The following is a 15,367-nucleotide window of genomic DNA, read 5'->3' on the forward strand; positions in this document are numbered from 1 at the left end:
GACCCACAGCTACCCCGGGGGGTGCTCAGGGGCCCCTGTGGAGCTGGGCGTTGCGCTGGTCATGTGCAATACCTCTACAGCGCCCGGAAGAAGATCTTTCTGAGTCCAGACTTTTCAAGTTCTATCCCTGGCACTGTAGGGTCTCTTGAACACTGACAGGGGTGACCCTTGAGCAACAAGCAGGCAGTGAGCCCCTGAGCACCACTCGGTCTGGCCCCCAGGACAAAATGAAGGAATTACTTTTCTTTATTTTTGGCCACACCAAGTGTCTGGGTTCAAATGTGAGTGCTTAGGATCAGGGTGTGAGCGTGACTGCTCCTGCTCATTTGCATGGGATGGTCTTGCTGTTCCCACTCATTTGCATGGGTCTGTTTGTCTGTTCCCGCTCATTTGCATGGGGTGGTCTGGCTGCTCCCCCTCATTTGCATGGGTCTGTTTGTCTGTTCCCCCTCATTTGCATGGGGTGGTCTGGCTGCTCCCCCTCATTTGCATGGGGTGGTCTGGCTGCTCCCCCTCATTTGCATGGGGTGGTCTGGCTGTTCCCCCTCATTAACATGGGGTGGTTTGGCTGCTCCTGGTCGTTTGCATGAGGTGGTCCAGCTGCTCTCACAGCGCAGTGACTGAGCAAGAGGTGGCAGGACCCCGCATGACCCAGAGCTCTCTGGCCTTCCTTAGACAATGCTCTAGAGTCTTCTCAAGCTGCCAGCTGCATGTTGACTGTCAAAGGTGTGCACCAGGTGGAGGGAATGAAAACTGTCCCATGCTGTAAATAGCCAATACACCAGTCCCACCTACCAGCACCCCCAGAATTACTTCGAGGGTTTGTATGTGTCGGTGTCAGCTCTTGCTGATCTAACAAACGTTTAGCAAAAGTTCCCTACCGTGAACCTGTGCAAACGCCAGACCTCCGGGTGTGGGTCCAAGACCTTCATTTCTAGGTCCCACCCAGTGTCTCGGTGTGCCTTCGTTCTGCCAGGCGGCGACAAGCCTTTCGGTCTTTTGTTTCTGCATGTCCCTCTCCTTTGGTATCTTTCCCACCAGATCCAGAAAATACCTAGCTGCCAGACTGCAGGAAAGGGCTCTGCGGCCAAAGAAAATACCTCCCCTGTCCAAAGAAACAGTACGGGGGTTAAGATGCTTGCCTGAGCACTGCCAGGAATGAGCCCTGAGTATAGAGCCAGGACTAAGCTTCGAGCACTGTCAGGAGTGCTCCTTGCCACCTGCAAAAAGAAAACACATTCCCCCTCCCCCCACCCCAAACTCATTGCTCAATATTTCCAAATTGGCTTTTCTCATGACATCTCCCCACCAAGGCCGGTGGCTTTAGTGACTCCAGGAGGCGGCGGTTTGCGAGTGTCAGGGATGCGTTGAGGTCCTACACCTCAGAGTGGGCTCTGAGCCCAGACTCTGAAGGGCCCCCGCCACACCTGGCATCCTGAGTCTTTCCCTTCCCCTCACAGGTCTGTGGGCCGTGGTCAACAACGCGGGGATCATGGGCTTGCCAGCCGACGGTGAGCTCATCCCCATGGCGGAGTACAGGCGATGCATGGCTGTGAATTACTTTGGGGCTGTGGAGGTCACGAAGGCATTTCTGCCGCTTCTCCGGAAGTCCAAGGGCAGACTGGTGAACATCAGCAGCATGGCGGGTGAGTTGGCTCCACCTTCCCCCAGAGGTCAGGTGGCATCGTCACGCCAGGAGAGACCAAATAAGGCAGGACAGGCTCCGGCAGGGCCGGAGGGGAGACAAGTCAAATTTCTTGTTTGCTGTTGATCTCAACATAACGAAACCTTTGTTCCCCGCGAGACTCACTCATGCATGAACTTCCCTCTCCGAATGCATCTGTTCGTTGCTGGGGATTCAGGCTTCTTGCAGCTCCCAGATGTTCTGACTTTCAGTGGGGAGTCCCGCATGCAACAGACTCTGACCCCTTGGGTCACCTCGGCTGAGTCCACTCTATTGCCCTCTCTAAGAGGAGTGGACGAATGTCTCCCTTCCGCCCAAGCCCACACTCAGAGCTCAGTTAGCAGCCCGCCAAGGTATCCCTGACCTCTTCCCTCTGCAGTGTCCCGGAACTGCTCGGGAGTGACATGTGACACCTTGTGGCTTTCCATTTTGAAGGAGAGGCGACACCCTTTTCCCGGGGCTCACCCATCTGATTTTCTATGAAGTGCCCCTGTACGCACGAGCTCTCACCTCCTTTCTTCTGAGACAGATACTGTCAACCGGGGTGCCTGTCTCTGAACCTCACTCAGAGTTGAGTCACATCCATGGGGTTGTCTTTGGGGTCACTGCATGAATAAGAGACTCTAAGGGGGTGGCCTCCCTGCTGCTCTCAGTTCTGATTTCAAGCAGAGGAATACACCCCCCAGAGGTCAATGGTCCTAAGCAGTGTTATCTCTCTTCCCTCCCTCCCTCCATCCCTCCCTTCCTCCCTTCCTTCCTTCCTTTCTTACTTCTTTCTTCTCTCTTTCCTTCTCTTTCTTTTTCTTTTTTCAATGTGAATAACAGTTCTAGAATAATCAGGACGGGTTTTTTGTAATTGCTAGATAATTGTTGTTGGCAATCATCACCTTTTATCCTAGTTTAAACTCAGCAACTGTTCGGTGAATGTGTGACACTAGAGTTTTTGTCCTGAGGCACAGGAAGGAGGAAAGAAAGAAAGAAGGAAGGAAGGAAGGAAGGAAGGAAGGAAGGAAGGAAAAAATAGGGATGGAAGAAAGAAGAAAGGAAGGTTGGAAGGAAGGAGGAAGAAAGAAGGAAGGAAAGAGGAAGGAAGAGGAAAGAAAGAAGGGAGTTAAAAAAGATGGGAGGCAGAGGAAGAGCAAAACGTTAAGAGCAGTGAGTATTCTGCTCTAATCTGTATGAGAACCATGAAGTACTTTCAATTTCTTGCTCTCTTGCTGAAGCAACCATCCTGACAAAAATACGCTGGCTCGGCTCTTCACACGCTACCTGTCTGAATGCAAGGTTCCATCCCAATGGAAAACTAGCAGCACTGTACTACTGTACAAGAAGGGAGACATCCACGACATTGGCAACTACTGCCCAATCTGCCAATTGTCTGTCATCTACAAGCTGTTCACTCGAGTTATCCTGAACAGGATTGGTAGAACACTAGATGAAGGACAACCATGCGAACGAGCCAAGTTCTGAAAAGGATTCAGCACCATCGACCACATCCACACAATAACCAAGCTCATTGAGGTTTCTCAGGAGTTCAAGATGCCGCTCTGTCTAAGGTTCATTGATTTAAACAAGGCCTTTGTTTTTTTTTTTAAATTAATTAATTTATTTATTGAATCACCGTGGGAAAGGTTACAAAGCTTTCAGGTTTAGGTCTCAGTCATGCAAATATCAAACACATTTCCCTTTACCAAAACTTATTTTTTACCATGAAGAACCCCAATAAACCCCCCCCACCCCTCCCAGTCCCTGTGGGGCAGATGAATTCTAGTTAACACTCTATCTGCTTTGATTAGATTCATTGTTTCAATAAAAGATTCACCACTATTATTTAGAGTTTACCCCCCCCCAAATCAGACATGCTGAAAAAGCATTGTGAAGTGATTTGCTTTCTACAGCTGGGTTCAAGAATTATATGTTGGTTTTGGATTTCTGCTATTTTACTTATTGACCCTGGAAGTATTTCTACTGAAAGTCAGATAGTTAAGAAATTGGTTTCTGTGCTCTGGAGTCGTGGCTGTGCTGGAGAGCCGCTAGTGGGGGGCAACTGGTGGCCTCGGTAGGGCGTGAAGGGCGGACCGAAACGGCCCCCTTCCCATGAGGTTTTAGTCGCCCCCAGTCCCCCGGCTCATACCTGCTGTCCACAAGGCTCCCATGCGGCCACCATCTTTCTTTCCAGAGAGGAGAAGGCGACTGGGGCAACACCCTTTCCCCTCCGGACAGACCTGATGGCCTGGATTAACGCATAGTCCGTTCATTTTTCTGCTCCAAGCTGCTGGGTTCTGCATTAAGTCCTTGTGCTTCTGGGGCCGTGGCGGTGCTGTAGAGCCGCTCGCGGGGGGCAACTGGTGACCTCGGTAGGGCGTGAAGGACGGACCGGAACGCCCCCCTTCCCATGAGGTTTTAGTCGCCCCCACACCGCCGGCTCATACCTGCTGTCCACAAGGTTCCCATGTGGCCGCCATCTTTCTTTCCAGAGGGAGGAGGGTGGAAGGGACCAACACCCTTTCCCCTCCGGGCAGACATGATGGCCTGGATTAACGCATAGTCCTTTCACTTTTCTGCTCCAAGCTGCTGGGTTCTGCATTAAGTCCTTGTACTTCTGGGGCTGTGGCCATGCTGGAGAGCCGCTCGTGGGGGGCAACTGGTGACCTCGGTAGGGTGTGAAGGACGGACCGGAACGCCCCCCTTCCCATGAGGTTTTAGTTGCCCCCACATACCCGACTCATACCTGCTGTCCACAAGGCTCCCATGTGGCCGCCATCTTTCTTTCCAGAGGGAGGAGGGTGGAAGGGACCAACACCCTTTCCCCTCCGGGCAGTAAACAAGGCCTTTGATTCTGTTGAGATGGAAGCGGTCATTGAAGCCCTAGCCAATCAGGGCATTCAAACTCAATACATCAGGGTCCTCCATGAGCTGTATTACGGATTCACTACCAGGATCTCACCATTCTACAAAGAAGTGATCATTGATGTCAAGAGAGGGGTTCGGCAGGGTGATACCATTTCAGCGAAACTCTTCAGTGCTACCCTTGAGAACATCATGTGACGACTGGAATGGGAAAGAATGGGAGTGAAGATAGATGGTTGGCAACTACACCACCTTCGCTTTGCTGATGACATTGTTCTAATAACACCAAACATTAGCCAAACGGCATAAACATTAGCCAAATGGCCGACTTTGACTGTGAGTGTGGAAAGGTCGGACTACAACTGAATCTCACGAAGACAATGTTTATGAGAAACAGCCTCGTTCCTGACATTCCATTCGCTCTCAACGAAATGACCATCTCTGAATGCAACAGTTATGTGTACCTAGGTCGAGAAGTCAACATGATGAATGACCTGGCACCTGAGTTGCGCAAGAGGAAGAGAGAGGCTTGGAATGCCTTCAAGAGCGTTGAAGAAATAGCTAAGAGGACGAAGAACCTCTGGCTCCAGGCACATCTCTTCGATTCCATTATTCTTCCTGCATTAACATACACCTCAGAGACCTGGGCCCTACACAAACAGGATGAGAATGCTATTTGGGTCTCCCAAAGAGGAATTGAAAGAGCTATGCTTGGAGTATTACGTTTCACTCAAATGAGAGAAAGAATCCGGAGTTCTGACCTCCATTGACGATCAAGAATCATGGACGCTTTCTTGTTTGCCAAGGCGTCAAAAATCAGATGGGCTGGACACGTTATGAGATTTGGAGACGACTGCTGGAGTAGAGCCGTTATGGGCTGGATTCCATGGGACATCAAAAGACTGTGTGGCCGCCCACCTACCAGATGGTCAGACTTCTTTGTCAAGACCCTGAACCATCAGTTTGAGGCTCTTCGTGTTCCTAGAATGAACAGACGCCATTAGGCTACACTAGCACAGGACAGGGACAGATGGAGACGTTACTGGTGCCCGCTCGAGCAAATCGATGATTAACGGGAAGTCAAGTGATCAAGTGATGATACTACACTGTTAACTGTGTCGTAATTGTAACCTTCGTATTCCTGGTGCTTCTGGAAAGGTGCACATTCTCATTCAACAAATATTTACTAAAATAACTGCCTGTGACCTTGTCCTTGGTCCTCTGATGAGGACATTTTCTTCTTTTCTTTTTTTATTCTCAGTTTTGAGCAAAGCATGCATGCATAAGATTGCACTGAACTCTCCTTCTCTTTATTCATGAGCAAGTCTGGAAGCGTCCACACATTCCTCCCATCTCCTTGCAGTCACCATTCTCATCCGTCCTGATTTCTTGTCGTGCACATGCAACTTCATAAAAACATTTGGGTGGTTCCCAAGTTCTGCAAGCGAGCTTCTCTGGACAAAGGATATTGGGAGCTGGATGAAGGAAGGTGCTACAGAGCTCTGTGAGTGGGTGGGCGAGTAGGATGTGAGGAGGAGACATAACATGAGAACATTCCCAGCTGTGGCTTGGTTTCAGAAGTAGGAACTTGGTAACGGGAATAAAGGGGGACTGAGGGGCTGAGTGATAGCACAGTGGGTAGGGCATTTGCCCTGCATGAGGCCAATCGGAGTTTGATTCCCAGCATCCCATATGGTCCCCCGAGTACTGCCAGGAGTAATTCCTGAGTGAAGAGCCAGGAGTACAGGAGTAACCCCTGTGCATTGCCAGGTGTGACCCCCCCCAAAAAAAGTACTTAAAAAAAAAGAAATAAAGAAAAGGTAAGCTTGGGCTGGGAAGAATTGGCATGACCATTGATGAGAATAGGAGTGAAGGGGTGATTGATTTCATACTTCGAGTACCCCCACTCCCTCCCACCGCTGTGATGGAGAGTATGGAGAGTTTCAAATCCTGCCTGGGATTCAGCTCATGAGGTCATGCTGCTAGTGGACGAGTGACATCCTCCAGCCTTCCCTAACCCACTCGTCCCTCCGTTCTTCATCTTGACCCATGCATTTCTCCCTTTATTAATTGAGCTTCTAGTAAGTATATGCCTGGCATGGGCCTGTAGCATAGAGTGTGCACTTTAGAGATTACTCCAGTAAGATCTCTGTTCTAGCAAGTTGTGTGAAGTCTGGTTCCTAGGCTACCCTCAGCCCATCAGGGAATTCACAGGTGCAGCTTCACCATGGAATTCGGTACCAGCCAGTGGGAATTAAGCTGGATGTGATGGCTCAGTGTCACTATTCCTAGGGGAATGGAGGTGCAGTCTTTCCCGGGGGAAGAGGGGGGGGAGGAAGCAGGTTAATGCCTCATAGGTGTTTAGTCATGTCTGTGCTCTCAACAACCAGATTAACGGTGAGTGCAGTGTGGTCCCCGCCGTGCTAAGGAACTCCACCCATCACCCATGCACCCCGGTAAGGAGTGGGATGACAGAATCGCCTGAAATTAAGAATCAAGTGTAGAATTCAATGTTTCGGAGTTCAGAGCACTCGGCCCTCGAGGGAAAGGGGGCTGTGGCCGAGTGGCTGGGGAGGGGCCTCCACACTCACGGCTCCCAATTTGTTTTTCACCTCAGCCTTGAGAGGCTACGGGCCTCCAAATTAGAGGCAGCAGCAGAGTTTACGACTCCAGCCTCATGCTTGCCTTCCCGGGAGCTGGCGGACTGTCATTTTTCTTGCTGAGCTGGCTGCCTTAAAGGGATGACCTGGCAGATCATTCAGCCTGTCCCAAAGTCACCCTGGGCTGAGGGCAGCCTCCTTTGCTCTCAGAGAACTGACCAGGTCAGCAGGGCAAGGGGAGTGGGAGAGTGGTGGATCTGATTCCGCGAACGTCGTGGGGCTGTGACTTCTGCAGAATGCACGCCTCATTCCTCGGCTGGAGAACCCCCTGGGCCTGGCCTGGCCCAGCCCCGCAGAGTCCAGCTGGAAACCAGCCTCAGGTTGGCTCCTCCCACTCTTCCAGGCTGTGAGACAAGAACTCCCCAGGGCTGGAGTGACGGGACAGTGGGGAGGGCGCTGGCCTGGCACGCAGCTGACCCAAGGTCAATCCCTGGCATCTCAGATGGTCTATCGAACCCTGCCAGAAGGGATCCCGGGGGCACAGAGCCAGGGTAAGCCCAGCTCTGAGCACCACCAGGTGTGGCCCACAAACAAAATAAACAAAAAAGAACATAGGAGGTGTAAAACACAGGCCCTGGGGCTAGGGAGATGGTACAGTGGTTCTGGATGTACCTTGAGCATCACTGGGCGGGGTGGTCCAGGTGATTCCCAGTGTCACTGTCCCGGTGGTGACCTCGTCCACTTCCAGGGACACGTGCATTCAGGGCCAATAGACGTTCCCCTGGCTGATGGATGGAAGAACGGGTCACTGGCTGAATGCCAGCATCGTTTTCACTGGGGTCAAACAGGACTTAACACGGGAAAAGAGAAATCAGGCTCCCCAAGGGTGAAGGGACGGGGGTCAACAGGGTTTGGGTTGACCCAAACAAGGAAAAGTGCTTTCTTAGGGGCAGTTCTAGGGGGTCTGCCCTGGGGCCTGCAGCATTCTGGGTTCTGGTCCTCCTCAGCCCAGCACCTCCGTAACCAACGGTGCCATACCCTCCGCCCCACATCACACCAAGCCTAGGTTACTGGGGCCTCCTGAGCACCATTTGGGAGTCCGCCCAGAAGGTACCTAGAGCTCCGCTGAGTCTAACTTGGGTGTGCTCAGGGACGAGGGGAAGTGTTAGCTTGAGCCTACCATCAGCTGGGATCTGGGATCTTGGAGAATCATAGTGACTGAGTCATCCTACTAGTCTACAGTCTCTTTTTCTTTTTTCTTTTTATTTAGTTATTTATTTTTAATATCTTTTTTCTTTTTGGGTCACACCCGGCGATGCCCAGGGGTTCCTCCTGGCTCTGCACTCAGGAATCACTCCTAGCAGTGCTCGGGGGACCATAGGGATGCTGGGAATCGAACCTGGGTCAGCCGCATGCAAGGTGAATACCCTACCTGCTATCACTCCAGCCCCATCCCTTTTTTTTTCTTTTTTAAATAAGTGCTTTAGACACCAAGGTTGACAATGTTCTTCACAATACAGCTGTTACAGGCTTTCAGTGTTCCAGTTCCAAACCCGCCACCACCCAGATCTTGTGGCCACCATGGCCAAGCCCACTTCCCTGCGACTAGCTCCTGAGCGGAGGCCACTCACCCCAGTGGGGCCTCAGGGGGCTGTGGGAGAACAAACCATTCCCAGGAGTCGAATTCCACGAAAGCAGCTTCCAAACCCACAAGGGCGCCTGTCCCCGGAGCATCAGGGAAAAACGGGGCGGGGAAGTACCCCCAGTAGCCAGTGGTCAGAGCACGGGTCCAGTCTGGGCGAGGCTCTGTGCTGGACCACGGCACTAGATGCCCTCCTTACCGCCCAGGCATGGCTGGATGTAGCCCCGGAGGCCTCCAGAACTGCTGGACACAGCACTGACCCATCCAACCCCGAGTGAACCCCCGTCTTCTGAGCACTGCTTGGGAAAACCCAGAAAAGGCCACTTGGGAAATGGGATGATTAATTTGCTCATTCTGGATCTGGGCCACCCCCCACCCCCCACCCCTGGCGATGGTACTCTGGACTTATTCCTGGCTCTGCACCTAGGGATCACCCCGGCAGGCTCGGGGGGCTATGCGGGATGCCAGGGACTAAACATGAGTTGGTCACATACAAGGCAAGCGCCCTCCTGGCTGTCCAATCTCTCCAGCCCCTGGGTGTTCTGGTTTAGATGAAAATGGGCTAGGCATGGAGACAGAGTCCGTAGCGGGGGGAGGCCATGAGAGGCCCCTGCTTAGTGGGCTGGGCTCCCTTTGGGGGCCATGAAAGTGGGACAGAGCTAGACAGTGTTGGCACAAATCATTTTTCTTTTGTTTTGTTTCTGTAGCACCAGGAATAAAGCCGGGGACTGACACACACCAGCAGGCACTTGGCCGCTGGCTTTTAGCCCCAGACATGAAAAATCACTTCTCTGGCCTCCTTCCCTGGAGCCCTGTTAGCCTTGGGGTGGGCAGAAAGGGGGTCTCCATTGTGAATCTATAAGTGACCTTGTTGTCCGTGGGCCCCACGGATGGTTCATGTGAAGCGGGGAGGAGAAAGACAATCACCTTGTCCCCATCCACCTCTGCCATCCAGGACCCAGGGTGGTTGGGTGCTTGTCTGGCCTCGCAGAAAAGAATTTCAGGAGTAGGCAAGCAGTGAAGTAAAACAGATTTTATTTATTTGGAGCGGTTTTTGAAGGTGTAGAGGGGCTGGAGCGATAGCACAGCGGGTAAGGCGTTTGCCTCGCACGCAGCTGACCCGGGTTCGATTCCCAGTATCCCATATGGTCCCCTGAGCACCACCAGGAGCAATTCCTGAGTGCATGAGCCAGGAGTAACGCCTGTGCATCGCCGGGTGTGACCCAAAAAGCAAAAAAAAAAAAAACAAACAACTGCTTCTCTTGAAGGTGTGTGTGTGTGGGGGGAGAGAGAGAGAGAGAGAGAGAGAGAGAGAGAGAGAGAGAGAGGTGCTCAAGAAAGAACCCGGGCTTCTCCAAGGACAGAGAGAGCCCCTACACACATCCCAGCATTAGACACAAAAGCATGAAAGTCCACGGGGCTGGAGCGATAGCACAGCGGGTAGGGCGTTTGCCTTGCACGCGGCCAACCCGGGTTCGATTCCCAGCATCCCATATGGCCCCCTGAGCACTGCCAGGAGTAATTCCTGAGTGCATGAGCCAGGAGGAACCCCCATGCATTGCTGGGTGTGACCCAAAAAGCAAAAAAAAAAAAGCATGAAAGTTCACATCTCAAGAGGGGAGATGCGGGCGACACGTGTGCTCTGACCCCTCACGTGCTGTGGGCCACATGGGCACAAGCAGCACATGGGCTCGGGCAGCATCTGCGCGCCCTTCCTTTGTTCAAGGTGGCCTTTATAGGGTTTCTCCAACCTGCCCCCACTTGGGCTTTTTCCTAGGTAAAAGTCCGTTGCTAAGGCGGTTACCAGGGGGGTTAGGAGTAGTGATGACCTTCTTTGGCCTTTTGTCTGGTCTTTTGTTTCTGCAGGAGCTTCTCTGGGTTCTCTGTTGCTGTAGATGGGTGAGGGTCTTATCTGGCCTAAGTTCCTGCTTTCCCCATTTTCAGCAAGGTCAGCTTTTGCCATTGTCCTGCCTACATCACTCTGAGGCTGGAGCGATAGCACAGCGGGTAGGGCGTTCGCCTTACACGCGGCCAACATGGCCGACCCGAGTTCGATTCCTCCGCCCCTCTCGGAGAGCCCGGCAAGCTACCGAGAGTATCCGATATGCCAGACACAGTAACAACAAAGTCTCCAATGGAGACGTTACTGGGCCCGCTCGAGCAAATCGACGATCAACGGGAGGGCCTTTACCTTTACCTTTACCTTTACATCACTCTGAATCGTACACCTTCGAGCGTCAAAGGTGGCTCCCTTCCTGGGCTGTGCATGTCCCCACAGACAGACAAACCAGCTCTGCTGCTGGCCCACAGGTCCGGCGCGTACCTCAGGGATTTACATTCTAACCCCTCGCCATCCCCTTGGCCTCTCCATCACCTTCTCTCTCTCTCTCTCTCTCTCTCTCTCTCTCTCTCTCTCTCTCTCTCTCTCTCTCTCTCTCTCTCTTTTTCTTTTTGGGTCACACCCAGCTATGCACAGAGGTTCCTCCTGGCTCTGCACTCAGGAGTTACTCCTGGCAGTGCTCGGGAGACCATATGGGATGTTGGGAATCGAACCTGGGTTGGCCGCCTGCAAGGCAAACACTCTAACCGCTGTGCTATCACTCCAGCCCCGCCATCGCCTTCTCTTCTAGGGGTGAGACTCGGGTTGTGCCTGAGGGGCACAGTTCCTCCCCTGGTCATACAAGGAGACAATGAGACGTGATTAGTCTCCAGAGTTTGCCAACCAACCTAGCAGAGCTTAGCAAACATGTTTGTCCCGGGGCCTGTTTTTCTGCTACAAAGGACGATCAAAAACATGAACTTTGTGACTTGAGCTCATTTCAGTTGATTCTGGAGGAGGCTGAAAACAGTTGTGAGCCCTCGTTGTCTCTTTCTGAGACAAGACCCTGTGAGTTGGAGCTGGGGGGAGGGATTAGGGCTTGGGAAGGCAGCTGTGGGCAAGGGGCCGGGGAACCCTGTTACAGCCCAGGCGGAGAGGACGAAGCTGCCGCTGTGTGGGCGGGCGCTCACTTGCAGGACATCCCTCCTCCTTGCTCCACGTCTGTAGTGCTCGGGACGAAGCCTGACACCCGCCCGGGAGGGCAGCCCTCCAGCATGGCCTGGAAGATCAGTTCTCTTCCCTCTTCCCATAGAGTTGTGCCGGCTTTTGGTGGGAAGAAGAGACATTTCCGGGATGGTGGTGTTGATTGTGGGAGAGGGATTCGGCCGACCCTTAGGGCATGTTTTGGCATTTCTGTTGCCCAGGAAGAGAACCAGGGCAAGAGTGGATGTGAGCCCACTCGGGGAGAGAAAGGGTCTCCCCAATCCTCCCTCCAGAGTTGTAGCTTTTTTTTTTTTTTTTTTTTTTTTGCTTTTTGGGTCACACCCAGTGATGCTCAGGGGTTACTCCTGGCTCTGCACTCAAGAATCACTCCTGGTGGTGCTCAGGGGACCATATGGGATGCTGAGAATCGAACCCAGGTTGGCCGCGTGCAAGGCCAAATCCCTCCCTGCTGTGCTATTGCTCCTGCCCCCAGAGTTGTAGCTTTAAGTCCCCCTGACCCCCATTTCCTCAGTGACCCCTTTGGTCTCCTAATGTCAGAGAAAAGACACGGACCCTCAGAAAAGTGGCAAAGGGAACAAACGCACTGAGTTTTTCCTTCAGCCCCCCAGTCTGGGGGTTCCAGAGGAGCAGTGGGGTTGCTCCGTTCGTGGGGGCGGGGACAGGAGGCAGACAGGGAGAGTGGCCGAGTGTGGGTGTAGCAACCGAGATGACTCCATCATCAGGAGTTCTGAGTGAGTTATCAGTGCTGGCTCCTGAGGACTCCGGGGAAACCGTGTTGGCCTTTGGCGTCTCCGAGGGCGTCACTGCTCTCCGCTGAGGCTGCCTTTCCCTTCAGCCGCCTGGCTGTGGTTCGCAGGGGAGCGGGGAGTGGAGGCCCCTGTCGTTTTCCATGTGGTTGCAGCTTTGGCAGATGTTCCAGACCCTCAGTGGTGTGGCTTTCCTCCAGGCTTAAAAAGTCCAATCAGCCCAGTCTTGAGTTTCTGGCCTCCCGTGCCAATGCCAACGCCAACGCCAACGCCCAAGACCACAAGGAGTGCGCTTGACCCAGCCAGCAGCGGGTCTGAAAGGCAGCGGTATTTCCAAACGGCCACTGAGGGCAGAGTTTGCACCCGGGGATGCTCAGGGGTCAGACCCACTCCGCTGAGGGTCACCAGGACCACTGGCGACCACCCTGGGGAGCCATTTGTTCATGCCTTGAACTACATCCCTAAACCTTTGAGGATATGCTTTTTTTTTATTGGGGGGCCACACCCAGAGATGCTCAGAGCTTTTTCTTGGCTCAAGGATCAACCCTGGCGGTGCTCAGGGGACCTTATGGGGTGCCGGGATTGAACTCAGGTCAGCTGTGTACAAAGCAAGTGCCCTGGCCACCATGCTATCACTCTGGCCCCACTGGGGATGTGCCTGTTGATAGGGGCTGGGACCTGGGTAGCTGTGAGGGGACGAACTCAGCCTCACGCTCACTCGGCAAGTGCACGGCCACTTACACATTTCTGGGTTTGCAGGAATAGGCAGTTTTCAGGGGAGGGGAGAGGGCACACCTGCTGTGCTCAGGGCTGACTCCTGGCTCTGTGCTCAGGGATCCCTCCTGGCAATACTCTGCAGTCCTGTGAACCAAACTTGGGCCAGCCACGTGCCACGTAAGCACTTAACCCCCAGCACTATCTCTCCAGCCCCAGGAATTTGCATTTTTAAAAACTTATATTGTTTTTTTTTATAAGACATCCAGAATTACAGTTATTATTCATTGTGGAGTTTTAGGCATGCTGTGTTCCAACGCCATTAGTGTCACCTTCCCTCCACCAGCATCCCAGGTTCCGTCCCACCCCCAGCCCACCTCTCGAGTTTGGATCTCCTGCTCCCAGTGTCCACGGTGGTGGTTGGGGTAGGGGTCTTTGTAATCTTTGCAGTGCACCTCAAACCTATGGAATCACAAGGGGCAATATGTATATATGTGTGTATGTATACGTCTATATACACACGTATATACAGATATACACATGTATATATACATGTGTATATACATATATATATACACACACACACACACACACATGTATATATGGGCTGGAATGATAGCACAGCGGGTAGGGCATTTGCCTTGCACATGGCCCACCTGACTGACCTGAGTTTGATTCCTCTGCCCCTCTCAGAGAGCCCGGCAAGCTACCGAGAGTATCTCACCTGCACGGCAAAGCCTGGCAAGCTACTCGGGACGCATTTGATATGCCAAACACAGTAACAACAAGTGTCACAATGGAGACATTAACTGGTGCCCGCTTGAGCAAATGGATGAACAACGGGAGGACAGTGACAGTGATGTGAAGCAAGAAACTTTTACTGAAACTTATTTAGAAAGATTAAGGAGAGGGTGGGAGAACATGTTTGAGAGAGAACATGGGCTTCTCCAGAGTGGAAATAGGCAGGCAAAGAAGCAGACAAGTGAGATCCATGTTCTCAAGGGAGAACATGGGCTTGGCGAGTGAGCCGAGGGCCAGGACGTGTTTCTGAAGTTTCTATTTGGTTTTGACTTGGGGCCGCACTGGACTCTATGCTCTGAGGTTGCTCCTTTTGGTGCTCAGATGACCGTATGTGGTACCAGGACTCGAACCCGAAAGCAAAGATAGACCACTGACTCTCTGACCAGGACTCGGCCCCAGAGCTGCCTGGGCAATTCCATAAGCGACCAAGTTCAGCTGCAGGGGGCCGTCTCACACCTGGGGGCTGGCTGACATCACAGACAGACAGACTGTCCCTAACATTGCAACCCCCAGGCCTCTGTGTGCTCTCTTACTCTCCAGGCGATTTGGACCCTCACCCAAGCCTGGCAACCACTGAGCTGGACACAGCTCACGTGTTCCAATCACCTGCACAGCTTTTCTTCTGTGTCTATGTTCGGGACCTCCTGTCAGAGACAGCTCTATTCCATTGGTCTAGGGTAAGGATGAACACACACACACTCACATTTACACACTCACACACACTCACACACACATATGCACACTCTCACTCACACATATATACACACCCTCACACACACGCACACATTCACACACTCATATAAACACACACATGCGCACACACACTCACACATATACACACACGCACACACATGCACACATACACTCACACATATACACTCTGACACACACACATACACACACTGACACACACGCACACACATGCACACATACACTCACACACGCGCACACATGCACACGCGCACACATGCACACACATACACACACTCACACATATACACACACGCACACAGATGCACACATACACTCACACATATACATACTCTCACACACGCGCACACTGACACACAAGCGCACACATGTCACATACACACACGTACACACTTACACATATACACACTCACACACGCACACACACACACTCACACACGCACACACACTCACTCACATACACACACACATGCACAAACACATTTCTAACGGCCAGAGCGCCAGGGATCGAGGCCGAGTGTCTCACACTCCCAAGGCATGTGCTGTGCAGCTGCCGCCTCTCTGCGGCCCCGGGCA

General features: G+C 52.6%; 1 protein-coding gene across 1 annotated transcript in view; it reads left to right on the forward strand.

Annotated features, from left to right (window-relative positions):
• Window positions 1-15,367, forward strand: part of HSD17B2 (hydroxysteroid 17-beta dehydrogenase 2) — a 59,337-nt gene that overhangs the window by 32,827 nt on the left and 11,143 nt on the right. Inside the window, exon 3 of the mRNA XM_056137016.1 lies at window positions 1,461-1,646. Within this exon, the coding sequence (XP_055992991.1) occupies window positions 1,461-1,646 (186 nt within the window). The remainder of the gene's footprint in view (window positions 1-1,460; window positions 1,647-15,367) is intronic.

The sequence above is a fragment of the Sorex fumeus genome, unplaced genomic scaffold, assembly GCF_029834395.1.
Source record: "Sorex fumeus unplaced genomic scaffold, SorFum_2.1 ptg000122l, whole genome shotgun sequence".
NCBI lineage: Eukaryota > Metazoa > Chordata > Mammalia > Eulipotyphla > Soricidae > Sorex > Sorex fumeus.